The 21,510-nt window shown below is 43.2% G+C and overlaps 1 protein-coding gene across 1 annotated transcript in view; it reads left to right on the top strand.

The window, feature by feature from the left end:
- Positions 1-21,510, top strand: part of LOC146867305 (trypsin-3-like) — a 177,907-nt gene that overhangs the window by 27,781 nt on the left and 128,616 nt on the right. The window contains exon 2 of the mRNA XM_085614893.1: positions 6,955-7,117. Within this exon, the coding sequence (XP_085471019.1) occupies positions 6,955-7,117 (163 nt within the window). The remainder of the gene's footprint in view (positions 1-6,954; positions 7,118-21,510) is intronic.

Here is a 21,510-nt window from a genome sequence, read left to right as displayed (position 1 = left end):
ACAACTCAGTAGATAATATAGAGATCAGGGCAAATATTAGGTTAACCCTGACCATATTTCATTACACATCACTAACAAATCAGTCCAATTCCTACACAAAGTCTCCTAATATTGTCATCATTCAAATCATATTTCTGTATCAATTTTACTACGTTCATTGTGCCATGCCAGGTATAGATTCCCTGCATACCTTATGCCCTCATCTGGAGAGCAGCTGGAATTCATTCTTCCTCTTCATCCGGTCCATGTGTCAAACTATGTCCCTGCACTGATATCCTACGCACCTTTAATAATAATGATGCTGCTATGGATCTAACAGGATTTACTTGTGCTTGGCTCCTGCTTTGCTACAAAAATGTGCTAAAAATGCCCATTTGAGGACGCAAGCAGAAGTTACAGAAACTAATGCTACTTTTCCCTTCTTCCTACCAAGACTGATCTCCACAATGTCATTTTTCTTTGCACCAGGGAAGTGTAAAGTTGTTTCTTCTCACCCATATTAGTTGAACGGTGTTAATACATATGGGTCCCTAAACTGAGGACGTGGTGTTTGAGCAAGCTCTCATTACTATTTCCATCCAGCTAGCTTGTTTTTCTGGGCCCTATGTCTGTACATACATTCCGAATTTGCATTCCTAATTTCATATGCATTCGTGTTCGGGTGGAATCGGGCCTGGCTCTCGTGTGACACGAATTGGTTTCACAGAAAGAGTCCTGCCACACACGTCATAACCCTCTCAATCTGCATATTACGTCATTCTCCATCTTATTCTAAGGCTCTGTTTCCGACTCGGCCTGCTGCTGTCGCGAACTATTCAAATTCCCCATCTCTTCCGATGCGACGAAGGAGGGGAGGATTTCAAATCAGTGCTTTAAATGGGCCGGTGCTCTCCGGTACTCAGTACCGGCACTTTTTAGGTCTCGGGACCATCCGGTCGGCAGACCGGAAGTCCGGAGATTTAATGACTTGGGAGAAGAGGGGCTTGAACCCGCCCCTCTTCTGCCCTGTTCTCCATTGGCTGGCCTAGTAAATGCTGGCCAGCCATTGGAGAAGAGGTCCCGTCACTCCAATCATGCCCCGTCCTTTTCGGATCGGGGGGCGTGTTTTTTGCGAAAAGTCTCAAGGAGGAGACAACATCAAAACACGCCCCCGAATCCGAAAAGGACGCTGCCTTTCTCCGAGGCATCTGCTCAGCCTCGGAGAAAGGCGGTGGTGTCTTCCGGTGCCCTCGGCTTGTTCTTTGCTTGCAATAAACTCAATGAAACTTCTCGGTTTTGAATCAAAGCTGCTCTTCCATCTGCGGCCACACCTATTCTTGCCCTCTTGACCTAGAAGTAATTTACTCTCGTCCTGTTGCTGTTTTCGGGTCCTTCTGTGCTCTCACGGATTGTCTTCCTCTGTGCTGGGAGGTCACTCATGCTTGCAGTCACGCTTCATTGCTGCCAGCTAACATCTCACCTTCCCGCCTGCTCGTGCCCTTAGGTCCATACACATTCTGCAGACGCTCGGCTCCAGTAAACATCCAGCAGTGCCCCAACCCTACTGACTCTCTACGTCTGCTGCCCCGGAGTTTAAAGGAGAAATAACGCTCCCCTGCTCTGTGTTGTGCGCGGATGGGCTGCATTACTGTGCAGTAATGCCCTGTGTGTGTCAACATGTCCGACACTGCTTACAAACACCACGTCATGCTACTGCGCCGGAACAAATGCCCAATATGGGCCAGTATGGCTGACGCTGATTACAAGGCCCGACGGCTGCCTCCTTTAGGCATGGCGGGTTTTCAGACATTGGGTCAACTCTGAGAAAGGCAGCTGCTCAAAGTTTGAAAGCTGCCTCACTGTCACGACGGAGCAAAGGACTTGTATCTAGAGCTCGTTGGTGCTGATGCTGAGGATTTACTTGTTCCTTTTATGCCTGCTCCCTGCACCGGCCCACCTGACACCTCACAAGTTTCAGTAGCTGTTGCCCCTCCTGGGGCCCTTGCACATAAGATCACGGGAACCAGACTGGGAGGGCACAGAAACTCGAGTGCCTCTTGGGGTGAACAGGTGCCCGCCTGGAACCCCGCTGCCATCATGCGTAGGGGCCGCACTACGTGGCACCCAGGGAGGTCCGACTCTCGGGCTCGAGGCAGGAGGAAAGGTGCGTGCACAAACGGAAGCAGCAGTTGGCCGCGGAGCTGGTCCTCTGCAAAGTCCACGTTGTCAGTTCAGCAATGTCTATATCGTCCTGTCCAGCCTGCAGTTCCGGGGAGGAATGCCCAAGATTAAATTATCCCTCACCTCCCGCAGTGCCGGCCCAGTCCTGCTCTCCTGCCCTCATGGGGGCTGGTCAACCCTCTGGCAAGAGAGAAGAGCAGGGAGCAGAGGCCAAAGAGTCACGTGAGTGGTGGAGGGTTAGGAATCCACAGGTACCCCCAGCCTATCACCACCACCCCCTAAACAAGGTGAGCCTTCTCAGTGTGTCTGGCCTGGTGCTTTGGTGTGCGTGCACCACTTTTGCCATAGCTTATTTACTTAAAAGTTAGAGAAATAGTTGGGCCTCCAGAGGTTTTCTTTGAGGAGCGCACAACATCTAAATATACATGGCACATGCTCCAGTAGCCGCGCTGAGACCACCAACCTGATTTCGAATATATTGTACCAAGGAATAATCTTGAGATCAAACACTGCCAAATTATGCTGAGCTACTAGGTGTGTCATTGTTTTAAGTATGAGCCCCATTCTTTTTCCCTCTAGGTCCCCCCTCATTACCGTACGAAACATTTGATTTGGAGCTCTGGTTATTTATATTTGCAGTATTTCTGTGCTTTTTGGTGCTCCTTTTATTAGTGTTCCCTGAAAAGTGCCATTGTGCATTCTGTAGAATATGCAGGAAATCCGCAACAGTTGTGTTAGTCGTCTTTCTGCGTTTGGCATCTTCTAAAATTTGAACACAAACTTAGAAAAAAGACTGAAAATGTTCCTGGTTGTAAAGAAATATAAAGGGTTTGTTTCTGCTTTGAGGGCTATAACATTACATTTAAAAACGAAACTACATGTTATGCTTTTTGACTGCCCTTTTCCATTCTTTATTTGTAAACATGAGGTGTTCTCTCATAACCCTAGTGGACCGTTCAGTTGACAGTTTCAAATTATTTTTCCTGAATTTAATGGAAGCATAGAGGTGTTTGGCAATTTAACGAACTCCTGTGAAGAAAATTATATTAATACCAGTTTTATTTTTTAATCGGTTACTGGTATTTGATTGTATTTTTGGATCCAATCGACATCCGTTTTTTTCTTCGGAGATAGTGTAACATCGAAAAATGCTGTTCTGCAGCAGTATACAGGGCAAACCCTTTGTTGCTGCTCAACGGGAAGGCCACAAATAAAACTTAGATTCGTTTTCGCAAAAAGTACATTATTCTTTGATCATGAACACTAATGTATACTGGACAATTAATTATTATTATTTTTTTGTTGTTGCTGTTTTACATCGCACCGACTTGGCCTAATGACATTAGAGCACTTTGCTTTACTAGAGAATCTGAGTAGTTTCACGTTTTTAAGGCATGGGGAGATAAAGTTCTCTGCCCAGAGTCCAATAATGATGAGCCAAAGCCGGGATTCGAAACTGGTTCCCCAGCTCTGAAGTCGGCAGCTATGGTACTGTAGGCCACAATTCCTCCCTAGATACATATTTATGCTTTTGTTTCTGCTGTGGATGAGAAATTAAAATAAAAGTGCACAAAATCTCATCTAGCCCCTAAGACTGGCTTAATTGATTTGTCCATTTTAGTGCTTTGCTTTTAGCGCCTCTGATCCTAGTGTCATGCAAAATCCTTACTGTGGAAGAAATGGCTATTAAGACTTGCTTGTTTGCAAGGCAAATTAACTGGGAGACATCCGCAGTGCGCTTATTGGAAAGGGGTGGGCAGACAGGAAATCTTGGGGTGAATACCTCTGCATGTGTATATTTTTGTGAAAATGGAACACATACATTTACTTGCAATGCCATACGCAACACGAGATCACCAATTTCAGGAGATATCAAGTCCAATTCTCTAAAGAAGTGCTGGGCCCATATTGCACAAAATGTGGATCCCCGTTCTCACAAAATGAGCCCATCTGTTGTGGGATGGGCAAGAGGGTGAATGCAGCAGCAGCACTACCAAGGTTCTCTGTGAATAACAGTGCCACCAAATGCTTAGTTCTTCTTTGGTTCCCATCGTCAATGTGAATGAAGGAACATGGATCTACGGACATTAGCAGGCTCCTGGCTCTCCACCAACATGAGGTCCCTTTCTCTAAATTCTTTCTTTTTCGTTTCCACCTCTAACAAATGGGTGAAATTTGAAATGTGCATAGCAACATTCAAGCACGGTAAGAGCAAAGGTATATTGGGTGCTCCTAGACTGGACGAGCAGAAACTGCCTTCTCTGGCTTACAATTTACTCCTTTCCTTATGCCTTCTAAGATCATACGTTGAGGAAGGCCGTCTTGGAGTGGGCACACCTACGTGAACATGGATTACATGCATGAATGCTCTGGCAGTGCCGTACGTAGGCTGTTTGTGAACAGCCATTGAGCATATTGCTTATTGTTTGCGGAACCACAATGGATTGGCAGCTCATAAGACATTTTGTGGAAAGGCTTCAGGAGTGAAAGTAGTGATAGTGTGCCTTATTCCTCCAAAATAACTGAAGCAGCACAGGTTAGCACAACACGCCATCATTTTGTACCAGCCTCTTCTGGTTTTACTTGGGAGCATTGTCCACCAGGAGCACATTTGGGTTAATCACTCAGTTATCTGTGAAGCATGTCTGTATCTAGCGCCAAGCACACTATGCATTTATAGGCTATTTGAACAGCCTTTAACAATAAAAAAACACCTCGACTAAAGTTTGCTAGTAAAAGAGTTGTGTAGAAATGCCTTTTGTAAAATCCTTCTATATTATTTTGCCCGCTTGCTTTACATTTAGAGTGTGAGCTTAATTTCAGTACCCTTTTGTAGGTCTTGCCTACCAGACAGCGCAAGATCTATTGCCAGCTTACATTGAGCCTAGAAGCCTGCCCACTTCTTACCATTGGTTGGACTTATTGTCCCTCTCACTCACTTGCTTTTTATTTGTTAACTTTTGTGGGCTTTCCTCCTCCTCCCTGTTGTGTTTATCCCACCCCTGGAGAAAGGGCACATTACTTGTGTCCTTCCACTGCTTACTTTCCAAGCACTAGCGCTTTCTTTTTGGTTAAGCACTCCATGAGTGCATGTGCTTTTTCCAGCTCTCTCCCTCGTGTATTTCTCCCCCAGGACCCTTCTGCCCCACTCCATGTTTCTCTCTCTCTCGCCCATGTGCTTTTCTCCTCCCCTCCCCCTCTGGATACTTATTCCACCACACTCCTTGTTGCTTCCCCTGCCCTCTGTGTCGGTTCCCTATGCCCTCTGTATAGGTCCTCCCCACCCCCACCCTCTTTGTCATTTCCTCCCACGCGCACCTTCCATGTTGCTTCCGCTCCAACAATCAACCCTCCGTGTGCTTCCCTCACTCACTTAAACAAGCATTTACAATGCAATGGTCTCGGCATTGGTAAAGTTAGAGCTATTGGCATTGCTCATGACATTATTTTTGTTTATGTTTTTGTTTTTAAAACATGTAGAGAAACGGCATTGTTGTTTACAATGTCAATAGCTTAATCAGTGTGTGTGTAGGTGGCTCTGTGTGTGGGTGCAAATGCAATAGGTCTTGCATTTGAGAGTGATTAAGCTATTGACATTGTAAATAACAATGCCATTTCTTTAAATGTTTTAAAAACAAAAACATAAACAAAAATAATGTCATGAGCAATGCCAATAGCTCTAACTTTACCAATGCCGAGACCATTGCATTGTAAATGCTTGTTTATTTTGGGAGGGAGAGTACCGGCACTTCCTGGCGCTGGGAAAAGTGACGACCCCCGCCACAACTGTTCCAGCTGCTCCTACATTTTCAATTCTAAAACCGACAGCACACTTAATTATTGCGATTCTCATATATGTTTATAAAAATGCAGGTAGGGGCTTCTGATGATTAAAACGTCATGTACTCTTTTCACCCTTCTATGCAATGGCACCCAGTCACGATACTGAGCAAGAATTCCCTCCTTTGAACCCCAAAGCAGGCGGTTTGTAGAAGTAACCCACTGCCACCTCAAAGAAGATTTCTTCCTTGTCAATTAAAAAACAATGAAATGCTATTTATGGAAAAATTCACCTACTCTAAGTCAGAATGAACAGTTGTGAAAGTATCCCTCCAACTGTTTTTCAAAGTGGCAAAGAATGACAATCATTGTCTGCGGTCGCTGGACCTTTGTATATTCAATTGTATCTTGAACATGCTGCTTGTATGAAAAGTGTTCGCTCTTTCATTTTCTCGGATGGTTCACACTGTGAACCTAATCGCCCCGCTGTACTAGAAGCAGGACAAGGGACCTGACTGAGGAGGCGCAGGGAGACAATGTGATTTGCCCAAGATAAATCTCCTTTTGCCTCTAGGCCACGTTATCTCCTCCCCCCACTCTCCTCATAGAAAGTGCATTGTGCTCAGAAGCCTGCCTGGCCTGTGGTCATTCTTCCGGGCACAGTATCTGAGGGCACTGGCTGTGGTGTGGTTTCAAATGTTTTTTTCTTTTTAAACTGTCTTGTGTTTTTTGTTAGATCCATAACTCTGATCTGTTCATGTAGGTATCTCTATTAAGCACACAAATGTATACTAGATACTAGATGTTTTCTCAATCATTAGATGAACGTAGGTTAATTTGTTGATCACATGTAAGTTGTACTGCTGTACACCTGCACTTATATTTTATGTGTTTCTTGTTCAAGCCTGTTTCTAAATATTTAGAATTTTCCCTGCGCTTGGCAAGTTATTTTGTCTGCAGGGGCCTCGGATTTCTAAAATGATTACTGAAATTGTGCGTCTTTTCTTTGTGCAGGTACTGGTCAGAATCACCTTTCGCGGATCATTGGGGGCTATGTTGTGGCACCATACTCGGCTAAATACATAGTGTCACTGAAGAGAAACACTGGCTCCCACTTCTGTGGTGGATCCCTGGTGAGCCGCAGATGGGTCCTGACAGCAGCCCATTGCAAGACGCAGTAAGGCCAATGACTTTCTCTCATGTGATAGACTGTCGAATCCTCCTATACTGCTTGTAATAGACTGTCTCACCTTAATAAATGCAACCAAAACACGTTACCTCCTGCAGGAATGTTTCATGTGATTCTCCATTTATGTAGCTTTTTATGGACTAGATAGACTACTTCTACAACCTTCATTGTAATGGGCTACCTCTTTCTAGAACCGTGCGTACATTACTGTTGGTTGCCAGTAATGAAGAATATGAAAGTTGTATGCCAAGTTACTCACTTGTATGGTCTGGCTTGACAGAGCAGCTATCACCAGACAATTATGTGAGCCTCAATAGGACATGTTGGGAGCCAGGAGTATTTGTTTTGATTGGGCAGAATTTCCCCAAAATATGCTTGCCCACCACACAGCTGTGATCATTTTGCATATTTGCCCAGTTGCCTGAGTTTGAGTATTTAGGAGCACAGATATGCCATTGTAATGCTATTAAAGTGTCTTATATGACTATATAATTTATGGTGTTATTCTCTGGTAGAGGCACAGATGGGAGGAGGGCAGTCATTAACTCACATGGATTTTTTGGTAAGGTTTCACAGTCCAACTGACCTTTTAACCTACACCAACATTATTCTTTAGTCCTTTGCTTCCACACAAATACATATCTTTTCCTATGCTATTTATTGGTAATGCTTTTCATTGTCATACAACACTCGTTTAAAGCCAGACCTATTGGCATTGCCAAGGCTTGTTGACCAAAGGTGTTGCTCAAAATATGTGTGACTCTAGACATGCGACACCCAAATGTGCATGGACCTAGGCAGCAACCCTAACGCAGCCTGCTGAGAGCCTGCAGAGAAATAAGGCCTCATTAAATATTAATATCCATCTTAGCCAGTCACACGAATCTTTGATCAGTGGGTAGAGACCCTTGTGGCACAAAATCACATATGAGGAATTGTTTCAATCTTTCTCTTGTTTTCCATAGGCAGGGGGACATTCTACGGTCTTGACATAAAACCTGAAAGGTTTTGCACTTGCTCTGGGGCAGCAGAGAGTCCATTGGTAAGAAGGCAAGGGAATGTGTGAATTGGTGTGGCGGCATACGTCTTTAGGCCTCTCAGGGTTCCTCAGAAACAGACTAGCATGGAGTCCCTGCCTGAGAAATATGTTGAATACTCAATCGACTAAGATTTAAGTTTAGTCCATATCTGTACCACCAGTGTTGGTAGGCCTAACCTTAGCGACCGGCAATATGTCACCCACACACAGCCTAACCAAAATCATCAGATCTTGATTTTCCCAGTTTCTCTTCATTGAAAGAACCTTGTGCCTGATAAAGACTTGTTTGGACCAGTCCAGTTCTTAGCCTGTCCATAGGATTCCTTTCTTCTTGACAAATAAATTGCCGTGCTTCCTCTTGGAGAACTAACAGAGGCTGCACAGTCCCGAAAACCCTTACTTTTGCTGTGAACACTCCATATTTTACACTCCCTATAAGGAAAGAGAGACCTATATTTGCTAAAACGGCCACACTGTAAGGATTTCAAAAATGCAATCATAAAGTGGCTGTTACTGACATTGTATTATATTGTATTGAAGCAATGATATAGTACCACTCCTATGTGTGATGCCAAAGTGGTTGCCTCTATCGACAACAAGCTACGCGATGTAGTGTGTGTGGTTGCAAGAGTGTTTGTTTTTGTTTTTCATCCTATGTGGGGAAATGTTTCCATGTCATGTGTGCGGCGTGCTAAGGTGCAGTTATTGTTTTATGGAATACAGTACCTGCCCATATGGTGGTTGAAGAGGTGTGAGAGAGACACACAGTTTATGGTTTTCAGTAGGTTAACAGCTTCTGCTCATAGTCTACTTAGCAGGTTAGTGCACTGGGTTGTCCAACCTGATATTTTGTTTAAAGTTTGTTGTGCTCATCTGACATGGTTAGAGGGAGATATGGTGAGGAGATCTGCAGAATGGGCTTTGTTACTATCAGCATGAGTCTGAATGTCATTGTGAGATGTAAAGATACGGTCATAGTATGTAGCTTGTTGGGCATGAAGGCAGTGGTCATCCTTTGAGTTTCAGAGTTTTTCCATTTCAAGAATGATTTACGTGTCATCTGTATAGTTTTAATAGGTGATGTTGGTAAGGGGGTTAGGTAGTTGTTGAATAAGGAGTTGATATGATGGACCCCTGAGGGACACACAGTGTTGTGTGTAAGGAGATGATAGGAAAGGGGGAGGCAAACTACAATTTGTCTGGTACTGAGGTAAGAAGCAATCCATTTTAGAACATTTTCACTTTTTCCAAAATGAAGTCTTCATAGTGTGGTGTAGAGTGTGGTTGTGGACAGTGTCAAATGCAGCTGATAAGTCCAGAAGCAATAGGACAGCCACTCTGTTCTTGTAATCCACAATGGATATGATGGCTGAATATGTGTCTTTGTCTGGTCTAAAGCCGGCCTGTTGGTCTGACATGAAGTCATTTGTTCTGTACATTGTGAAAGTTGAGTAAACGCTGCTATTTCAAATTCTTCCTAAGAGTGGTCAATTTCATATAGGCCTGTAGTTTGCTCGGGTTTTCCTTTTTGGCCAGTCGTCTAATATAGGAGGGTTTCAGCTCGGTGAGAATTAACTTTTGGGAGACTGGTTGACTAAGCATCTAGCTACCTCCGCTGCACAAGTTGTGTGAAGGATATCTTTGAAGATTTTTGGAGGTGCTGGGTCTGAGGTAATCTTAATGGTGTGCCTGCAATTATATTGTCAAGGAAATCTTTTTCTGAGAGGGTATTGAAAGTATGTAGTAGTGGAAGATTGCTTTTTAAGTTGGCTGAGCCATATGTTGGTGTGGTGGTGTTTTTTTTCTTTTCTTAGGATAATGTTATATCGTTCTAATTTTTTAGATCAATTCTGTGGTGATTTTTCACAGAAGTCTTATGATTGTGGTGTTTCTGTTTTGGCACTCTTAATTGCGGATTTCCGCTAGATTCTGCTGAAGTACCTTTGTGGGCAGTTGACTTCAGTTAAGAATTTTGAGTAATGTTGTCTTTTTGTGGTTTTAATTGTTCTTCCAAGGCTCTAATATAGTGGTGCAGAGTTTTTGTCCTTTTCATCCCTTCACTTTCTCTACTCGCATTGTGGTATGTTCAGTTATGTTTCAAATCTTTTGATGTTGTTAATAATCCATATGGTGGATGTTGATGTTTGTTGTGGTCACTCCAGCTAATGGATGAGTTGTCTCTCATTTTGAGCTGACCCACGGGGGCAAAAAGAGCATTCAGACTATGTCCACAAAGTGAGTTGGGCCAGAAACAATTTGTTGCAGTCAAAGGTCTCAGGGTGTGTTGTGATAGCTATGGTTATGGGTAGATTCTTCTCATCAACCCATATTTTGAGGTCTTCTAGAATTAATAGGTTTGTGTGTTTTAGATGGGTCTTGGTCACTTCACAAAAGGGGGATCAGAATCACTTAAAGGCCCAGCAGATTGGCCCCAAATGATACGTGTAGGAGAAGGAGTATGCACTTCCTGTGGGGGAAGGAGGAGGAGGATGCTGGGTTGGTCAACACCCCTACCCTAAGGTGGAAACAGGGTGTCTCCCAAATTGGGAAGTGGGGCCATCACACACCCGGTTGGGTGTCATGCTTCATCATAGGGCTTGATCCTCATCAAGCCAGCACTGCAATGCCTGACGGACACCCCATGAGGGGCTCTTTGGCGGAGATCTTTTTCCCAAGCTGTGAGGTGAAGTGCGGGTGTGGGGACTCATGGTGTAGGTGTGGGGAAAATGTTTAGTGAGGTGGTATGTGGAAGGCTAAAATTAAGCACAGTGGTGCTGCAAAACGATTTATTCTCTGAATCCACTGGTCTTAATTAAAAACATGGCAAGTGTCACCGCTGATGTAATGGTCAGAGGTGGCTAACTGTGAATGGTCAACATGTTTCTCGCCCGAAGTGTAGGAAATAACGTGGCGATTCGTCAGGACTGGGGATACTACACCACCTACACAGTGGTTGGTTACTCCGATGTAAACCAAGCATTCTAAGACCTAGCAATTTTCAATATATTTAGAATTGACCAACCCGACTTGGCTATTGATCTGGCTCCCTCGACTAGTAGGCAGAAGAATACACATTAATAAAAGTTAACGTCACTTCTCACGGAGAACGATGCCGAGAACCTACCCCTCGCTCCGCCAGGTCAGAAGTTAATAATCCAAATGGTGGATGTTGATGTTTGTTGTGGGTACTCCAGCTAATGGATGAGTTGTATGACATTTTGAGCTGACCCACGGGGCAAATAGGACATCCAGACTGTATCCACAAAGTGAGTTGGGCCAGAAATAATTTGTTGGAGCCAAAAGTCTCAGGGTGTATTGTGATAGCTAACGTTGTGGGTAGATTCTTCTCATCAAACCATATTTTGAAGTCTCCTAGAATTAATAGGTTTGGGTGGTTTAGATGGGTCCTGGTCACTTCTTTTTTTAAATGTATCCATTTTCTATATACGCAGTCAGTACATTACATACATTTCACCAGTAATAAATTCAAACATTTAGGTCATCATCCAATATATATGTCACAAAACAGCAAAAATTCCACTTAGAGGGACGGTTGTGTGCAGAACATCACAGTAGGAAGAATTGCCTGTTAATCCTTCTCTCCCAGATAGTTGCCTGCCTCCCCCCAGTTACCCTCAAATCTTAATCTTATGATTCCTGCCTGTTGTCTGCAGAACTCTTCTCGATCGCTCCAAAGCTAGTAAGGTTGGCAAATTCTCCTGTACTCTTAACAAAGGGGGAATCAGGGGTGTTTAAAGGTCCAGCATACGAGCCCAAAAGAATACGTATAGGAGAAGGAGTATGCAGTTTCTGTGGGGGAAGGAGGAGGAGGAGGCTGGGTTGGTCAACACCCCTACTCTAAGGTGGAAACCGGGTGTCTCCCACATTGAGAAGTGGGGGCCTCACACACCCAGTTGGGTGTCATGCTTCATCATAGGGCTTGCTGCTCGTCAGGCTGGCGCTGCAATGCTTGACGAGCAGCCTATGAGGGTCTCTTTGGCAGAGATCTTTTTCCCAAGCCGTTAGGTGAAGTGCAAGTGTGGGGCCTCATGGTGTAGGTGTGAGAAAAGTGTGTAGTGAAGTGGTATGTGGAAGGCTAAATTTAAGCACAGTGGTGCTCCAAAACCAATTTGTTTCTCCGAGCCCACTGGTCTCAATTAAAAACATGGTAAGTTTCACAGCTGATGTAATGTTCAGAGGTGGATAAATGTGAATAGTCAACATGTTTCTCGCCCAAAGTGTAGGAAGTCACATGGCGAGTCATCGGGACTGGGGATACTAGACTACCTACACAGTGGTTGGTTACTCAGAGGTGAACCAAGCATTCTAAGACCTAGCAATGAGCTACATTTTCAATATATTTAATACATTTAGAATTGACCAACCCAACTTAGGTATTGGTCTGGCTCCCTCGATTAGCAGGCAGAGGAATGCACATTACTAAAAGGTTGCACTCAAATCTTAATCCTCTGATTCCTGTCTGTTGTCTGCAAAACTCTCCTTGATCGCTCCAAAGCTAGCATGGGTCTCCGACTATATGGTGGCAAATTCTCCTGTGCATGGCCACCCCTCCTACACTGACGGAGTCGCATCTTTTCGGCTACTGCCCATCCTGTCACATATTTGATTCACCCCTGGGCCCTAACAGAACCATCCATGAAATGGCAACACACCTTTTCACTAGTAGCAGGGCCATTTGTATACATTTCCTTTCCTTTCCATTCCATTTACCTGTTCTTGCATTTCCTGACTGTCCCCAAGAGACAGGTGGCTGGATCTAATTTCACTTCTATACCCATGATGCCCTCTAATCGTCAGACTGAATAAGCGTGCACCAAGGGACAGTGCCGGGCTAAGTGAAGGAAGGTTGCAGGTCTACCTTGACATTGGTGGTCTATTCTATGCAGACACAGGGGTGACATATGTGCAGTGTATATAATTAAAATGTCCTAATTTGACAGCGCATTACTCATTCCTTGCTTAACAAGTGCACAAGCTCCTTTCCATTGTGTGTCTTCTAATGGTGTACCCAGTTCTTCTTCCCACATTGCTCGAGCCTGAAATAGGGTCCTGGTTTACAGTTGGTTACAGTCATGGCTCTGTATAAGTGTGAACAAAGTGTAACATTTGAAACAGTTCAGAGAAAAGGGGCACATCCTGGTATGTAGGCCAGACCTCTCGCACTATGTCCACAATTCTTGCATATGTTAGAAACAGGCCCTGCTCCACTCCAAAGGTCTCCGGTACCACCTCAAATGTGATAAACATGTAATTGGGGTAAGGGTCACCCATAGTCAAGCACCAACCAGCACTCCTGGCGCTAGTATCAACTGCGCCGGACAACAGACAGAACGCTGGGAGATCCCAGAAATTAAACTCTTGTGCGAAGGGGGCACGTCTGAGCACCACCTTCACTGCACGCTTCCATAATGATGATATATGGGTAATTAAATATGGCACCATCGGCTCATTCCTCCCACCATGATGAAGCAACTGTGACAACGTCTCCTCCCAAGAGTCATCCGTGAGTAAAAACTTTTCCCAGCTTTCCCCATCAGACAACCAGTGTGCTGCATGTTGTAGCTGAGATGCTAGGTAGTATAGTTTCATATTGGTCAGTGTCAATCCCCCAACTTCCAACTGTAGGTGCCGAATCTCATGGGTGACCCTGCTCCGACCTACCGCCCATACTAACATTGTTAATAAGGAGTATAGCCGCTTAAAAACTGCCATAAGTACTGTGTCCAAAGAGTGCTGTAGAGTGTAAAGGCAGCGTGGAAGGAACACCATTTTTGTCACTCCTATAAGAGAGAGGGGATATGAGTTCAAAAACTGTACAGATTTCGTCAGGCCCTCTGTCATGCAAGCAATATTATACTGGGTCCACTTCTGAGGTGTATGTGCCACCATTATCCCCATATAACGGAAGTGGTCAGTCTCCCAGCGCAATGGCAAAATCAGCAGTGCAGTGGGGTCATCACCAGCCGGACCAGGGGGAATAGCAAAGATTTAGGGTCCGATTCCGATGTTTTTCGGAAGGTCTCCAAATCAGATTTTACTTTCCCAGATCCGATCCGTAGCCCTTGTTTACAACCAAATCGTACACAGGTCCGAACGGCCAAGTACGATGCGAAGATCACGAACGTGCCAACCGAATAATTTCTAGGACCCGAACCTGTCCGTGCATCTCATTCGTAGGCCAATCCTGCTGCACTATGGAGCCGTATTCCGACTGAACGAGTACGATGCACGATTCAGACAGCCGCATCGCCTCAGTCTCAGCGAGACGAGAAGGCTGTCAAAAGCGTACTTCGGGGGGCCGTAGCAGGCCCCCCTTCACCCGGGGCCCTCCGAATTTGTCACAGGAGTGTGCACATAGGTCGCCCCGATCCAGGCATGCACAGTGTGGCGGGCACTGTGGGGTGCCCACCACAGGGTGTACGCTGTTCCCCACCCACCCCTTTTCTGCTATCGGAGCCTGTGTACGCGTCTGCACACAGGCTCCCATGGAGTTCAATAGGAGTTCAAGCGAACTGAGTCCGTAAGCATACAGCAGCATCGTACTTGCTCGTCCGGACTCCCGGACCACGTCTCGCTTGGAAATCCTTCCGGATTCGAGATGTACGGAGGGCTTTCCTAGCAAGATTAGAATTGGGCCCTTAGTCATATTAATACACAGTCCACAAATGTCCCTAAATGGGTCAAACTGCTTTAAAAACAAGGGATGCGACTCTCTCAGAGTCGCAAATAAAAAAATGGGTCATCTGCATAAAGTGAGATTAAATTATCCTTTTTTTCCCACTCGGATTCCCCACCTCGCCACGCCCCTCCCGAGTTTCAGGGCTGAAGGTTCCAGTGCTATTGCAAACAACAGGGCCAACAATGGGCACCCCTGTTGCTTGCCCCTCTCGACTTTCAGAGGAATGGAGCACAGTCTAACCAACCGGACCCTAGCCATGGGCTCCGTTTATAACAGACACACACCATTTTCTAAAATCGCAGACCAAAACTGATGTCCTCCAGGACCGCTAAAAGGTACCTCCAATTCACGGTGTCAAATGCCTTGGCAAAGCCAATTGACACCAAAGCCAGCTCCCCATCTCTGTCTTCTACTTCATGCAGGACATGTATTAAATGTCAAATATTAATGGTAGTACTCCGCCCGGGTATGAACTCACACTGGTCCGGATGGACCAGCCTGCCAATTTCAGGGGCGAATTGTAATGCAAGAACCTTACACAGTTTTGTAACAATCCAACTCCTCATTTATCACACAGTTAAAGTCGCCCACCCAGAATGTATCAATCCCAGGGGTATCCACCATTATATCCACCATTGTAGGGTAAAAGGAGTCAGCATCAGTATTAGGAGCATATGAGTTAATGACTACCATGTCCTGGCCATCTAATGTACCTTGAATCAAAATATATCAGCCCTCTACATCAGCCTCCATATATGTCAATACGAATGGTACTCCCAGGTTCTATCCACACTAGCACCCCCTTAGAGAATGATGAATAATTAGCGTAATACATCTGCCCACCCCATTTTATTCCAAGCTTCAGATTCAGTTAAGTGGGTCTCCTCGAGACACGCTATACTAGCCCCATGTTGTGTGAGTAGTGACAGCACTAGGTAGCGTTTGTTACAGGTGTCAAGTCCTCGAACATTCCAGGAGAGAAGTTTATAGTTAGTACTGACAGTCATGGGATTGTGTGTTCTGACATCCCTGTTTCTGTGATGTCCATATGCGAAGATGGCTATAACCCCCTGGTATGAACCTGAAAACCCTTCTCAAGGAAAAACATGAAAAACAAACAACCCATGCCCCACCCACCCACAGGCAACCATTGTGCCAACATATGACTACAGGAGCCCACCCACAGCTATGCCAGGACTAACTTGACACCCCAATTGGTCCAACAGAGACCGAGGAACTTAGTAAAAAACAAAAACAATTACTCTGCCAGCCAGGAGCCTCATAATGCATGTGTACCTCAATGTATCATGCAAGTTCCAGGGTACCCCTAATCTCAAGTGCAGTTAGTGACCACAGTAGTTGAATGGATAATCAACAGATAGAAAAAATTAGGCAAGGAACTTTAAACTTTCTGTTGCTGAGTGATGATCGATATATTAAGAGGAAGAAGTAAGTCATAGCTACAGTTGGAGTGGGGTGACATCTATAGCAGGTTGTACTATGCCCAGATCTAAGGGTTTCTCCTTGACTTATTCTGTAAGAAATACCCTGGTCTAAAGAAAAAGTTTGCAAATGTATCCAATTGTGTGATTTTGCTTCATAAAAGTGTTTTAATCCTAACTGCCTTTAACAATGAGCACAGATTGGAATTAGAATACTTAGGTTTTGTTTACCTTTCATGAATAAATTGCTGACAAAACAATGGAGAGTGGTGAGGGCCACTGGATTAATAACGTTTTGGGGCTGCTGCATTTAATGCTTGATTGTGGATTTATCTAATTTGCCACAAAAGTTGCCACATAATTAGCCGATAAATACAAATAAAAATATCTCCGTCGCCCCCAAAATTCTATTTGCACTCAATTTTGAGTCATTATTTAGACATGAATCATTGAAGGTTGCAGGCCACTCGCGTCATGCACAATGCTTCTCCGTTGGGTCTGTTGGAGTTTTATTTGCATTTATCGCAGGTGTTAAACCAATTTTTGAACCAATGAATGATGACTATTTAATTGACATGAATGATTTACATGAGAAAATACTTTTCCGCAATTTACAGAATAGTATTTTTCTTAAAAAAGCTAAATTAGTCCCGACTCCATCTTTTATTCCAACTGGGTACATGTTTTCAGTCTTACTGTTTCCACATGCAGTGAAATGTGCACTAACCGTCATTAAATCCAATATGTTTTGTGATTCTGTCATTTACTGTCTAATGAAATGTTGTTTGTGGTAAGCTCTAGAGGTAACTTTCCCCTTAAATGTTGCTGTTCAAGTTTCTGCCTGCATGAAGTTCAGTGAGCCCAATAATTTCATACGTCTTTCATTGTTTTGTGTGTACAAGATTTGTATTGTTACGTCCACTGAGTTTAGGGCAAATGGGGACTAATTATAGTTCATTTGCCAGAGGGTATTAGGTATTGTTGCATTTTATCCTGTATTATGATTTGCTGAGCCTGTGTATCATTTTGTAAACCTCATGTTGACTTTATTAGTTTGCTGTTTACTTTGCTATAAAAGAGGGCTCATTTTAGATGTGAGCCAGTGTTGCTTTCCCTGATTTTCAGGAAGCAGACTCACATTGGTTTGTTGCATATTTTGGACTTGTTCAATAGAGGGAGAATTTATGTCAATCATCATGTTGATGTGATATGAAATTATCTTATTGTGAGACTAACCATATTTTGCCTTCTGTAATGAACTTTAAAATGTAATAGACCTTCATGGTTTCTAATTTATATGTGGTCTTAGAAGGTATGTTTAACTGATTATGCCATTTGATTTGTCGACAATCCTAATCAATTGGGGGCCATGTTTCTTTTTATATTCTTAAGGACAACACTGCCCCAATCCTGTGCAGGTGCTTAATGCTTAGATTAACTGATAAAACAGCGCCATCTGTTTTAGAGGAATATGCCAGTAGCACAATAGAGTTAAATTTACCCCACTATGGGTCAGTCTACAGTCTTAGCTCATTTAGGGTCCGATTTCGATTTCGTCCGGAAGGGCTCCGAACGATGGTCGGAACCCTTCCGACCGAATCGGAATGTGTCAGCCGGATTCCTTTCTGACCGAGCCATTCTGATGGGCTCGGTCGGAAAGGAATCCGACTCGGATTTCCGGATGGCTTACGACAGGCTCGGAGAGCCCGTCCGCCGTCCGGAAATCCCTCAGTACTCCCCCACCCGCCTCTTTATGACCGAGGGAGTACGATGGCAGTGATTGACTGCCTTTTCATGCCGGTCTTTCTGGCACGAAAAGGCAGTCGGAACCTGTCTTTGGGGGCCCCCAGTAGGGCCCCCATGGGTGCGAGGCTGTTGATCCCTGCACCCGGTGGCAGGAACCTTGTGGTGTCGGCCACAGGGTGCAGGGATAAACTGCACCCCTGCTTTTCACAATGCAAGCATGCATTCCGCTGGGAATGCATGCTTGCATTGTGAAGTGTACGAGTTCGGTCGCATCGTACTTGCAGGGCCGTAACCGACGACAGCAGGTCGGTTACGGCTCCTGACCGATGTTGGACGGACCTGAGTCCGTCTGACATCGGAATCGACACCATAGTGTGGATAATGTTAATTATTTGCAGTGTTCCAGTGTCCTGAAGCAGTTCTTGAACAAAAGAGTATGTGTGTTTGTATGTCAAATACTTTGTGTTGGAGTCTGGCATTCACCAAATGTATTGTGGTACTTGTAGTTTATGGGTGCAGCTTATTGTGGTGTCATGAAATATGGTGGGTGTTAGCTCTATGGTTATGCTACTAGGGGGCCGATTCCGATCCGGGTTGGAAAGCACTCTGACCGAGCCAGATCCGGAGTGTTTTCCGACCGAGCCGGAGTCCTGCAGTCCGACGGAGCGAGTACGATGCGGCCGTATGCTGTCAGACTCGATTCGGTCGGACTCCCATAGAAGTCAATGGGAAACGTACATGGGCTCCCATTGACTGAATGGGTACGTCGCGGACAAGGGCGCCCCCTATAGTGAGTACGCATCGGTGCCATCTGCACCGTACATGCCTGTGTTGGTCTGTGTCCGAGTCGTAGGGCTGCGGGTGACAGGGGGTCCGACTCGGACCCCCAAAGGCAACCACCCGGACAATTTGCGAGCCGGACACTCTGGCTCACACAGGCTGTCCGACGCGTGCATCGTACTGGCTCGGTCATGAATCGCATCCATTGCACGCCACGGTTAGCTTACGACCGAGACGTACGGAGCAGTTCGGATCCGGAAACAAGTCGGTCGGTGAATTTCATGTAGCTCACATCGTACTTGCTCGCTCGTACAGCTGTATGAGTCAGGCGGCAAACACGCGTACGGCGCGTAGTTTTTCCGGCCGGATCGGAATCGGCCCCTAGGAGTCTTAGTTATGGTGATTTGACGACTTTGTCCTCTCTTTGAGTTAGATTAGTGATGCTCACTATTGTGTCTATTCGGGTATCTTCGAAATCCAAGATTTTGAGATAGATAATTTATTTGTAATAATTGTCTGCTAAGTATCTCATTATAGTAGGGTTCTGAGTAACTAAAGGACCATTTGCAAGTCCATAGTAATCAAGATTGGTGATTGTTTTTTCTTTAGTGCACTGGTGTGCGTGCGCCAATCAAAGCTGGGTTACCGCTGGTGGATAACCTGCCTTAGCGTGTTTGATGGTGCCATAGAGGACTATTATCTTTTAATAGCAAGATTGACTACCATTTTATTAATTTTAGGGAAAGCAGAGTAAAAATTGTGTTAATTTGGGATTGTATTGTTTGTCTACGTGTTTAATTTTTTTTTTTTTAAATATTTTTATTGGCAATTGGTAAATAACAAAACATGGTATTGTTGATCTGGTTAACATGTGTACATGTCTCCTGTTTCCGCAAAGTACATTCCCGCCCAGTACAGCCAATACAATTAATACAGTGTACAGTGAATATTCCGGGATGACAACAGGGGGTCCCACCATGTTTACATTCTTGAAAGCATTTTGACAATGGGATTGACAATTTGTCAAATTGAGATGCTGTAATTGCTTGATTATTGCTGTGGGTTGCATTGTGATTGGTTGGTATTTACTGTAGCCGTGCAAAGATTGATTGGTTAGCATATATCATATAGTTTGTGAAGAGTTAGATTGAGCAAAAATTGGTTTTGCATTGAAAAAGCCTTCTATTCCCATTACTGAGGGGAAGAAAATGGTATGCAGAGAGAATATCGAGTTGGAAATGTCGACATACACAAATATCGAGTTGAAAATATCGTGACACAGAAATGTCGACAGCATGAATATCGTGGTCAACAATATTGAATTTGTGGTAAGAAATATGGGTTTTTAAAATATCGAAGTCATTGATATCATTTGCAAAAATATAATTGTGCAAAATATCATTTTTTGAATTAGTGTTATGTATTTTAGTATGCATTTTAAATGTATGTGATCTATTTTTTTGCATAAGTATTGTTTTTGTTTTTTAATATATGTGTTACATTTTTAGTAGTTATCAATTTTATTTTAATTACATTTTGCATGTTTTATTTCTGTAGCGGGTTGTGGGTTTATAGGGGAATAGGTTGGGAAGTAATTTAATTATAAGTAATTAATGATTATTTTTTATTTAGTCATATTTATTTAATTTCGATTTTATAGTTTTAATTGTGGAAAGTAATTTATTATTAATTAATTATTAATTGGTTGTTAATTAATATTAATTAATTATTGACAATTAATTATGTTAATTGTTTCATTTTTTGGGGAGTGGGTTGTGGGGTTTATTGGGCTCAAGGGTGGGAAGTAATTAATTTTTCATTAATTAATAATTATTTGTTAATTAATGCTAATTAATTATTTAAAATTTAAATATGGTAATTGTGTAATTAATTTTAGATGTGAGTTGTGGGGTTTATAGTGGTAAAGGGTGGGAAGTAATTTATTTTTAATTATAATTAAGTAGTTGTTAATTGATATTATTTAATTATTATTACATTAATTACGAAAATGTAATGATTTTCAGGTGTCGGTTGTGGGGTTTACAGGGGTAGAGGGTGGAAAGTAGTTTATGTTTTATTAATATTTAGTTGACCATTATTATTAATTCATCAATTGATAATTAATTAGGGTAATTGTTTATGTTTTTGTTTGTGTGTGAGATTTGGTTTTATAGGTGTAATGTTTGGGGAGTAAATTAATTTTTATAGGTTTTGATTTGTTTTTTAATTAATAATATTGCTTTAATTGATAGTTAGTCATGTTAATTATGGAGGTACATTTTTTTTAAATTTAGATATGTGTTGTGAATTGTGCGGTGTTAGAGGGTAGGAAATAAAAAAGATTAAATCTATGTAATAATTAATGTATTGTTTATAAATAATTTCTACTTTATAATAGTTATTTGTTTGTAAATCAGTTTTAAATGTATTTAATTTAATATTTCTAGGTATTTGTAATATATATTTAACATTATAATATGTTTCTATGTTTTAGATTTTTTAAATATTTTATATATTTTTGATTTTATTTTGTTTTAATATTTTGTGTTGGTGATATTTTGTTTGTTTTTAATTTTCAACTGACTAGAGTGTGAATAGTATTTTTTACCCCTCCGCTATCCAACACTTTCCCTACCGTTGCATTCACTGGAGTGGGAATAGTAACTTTTGTTCC

This window comes from Triturus cristatus, chromosome 1_2, assembly GCF_964204655.1.
Source record: "Triturus cristatus chromosome 1_2, aTriCri1.1, whole genome shotgun sequence".
Classification (NCBI taxonomy): Eukaryota; Metazoa; Chordata; class Amphibia; order Caudata; family Salamandridae; genus Triturus; species Triturus cristatus.
This window is presented reverse-complemented; position numbering and strand designations above follow the sequence as displayed.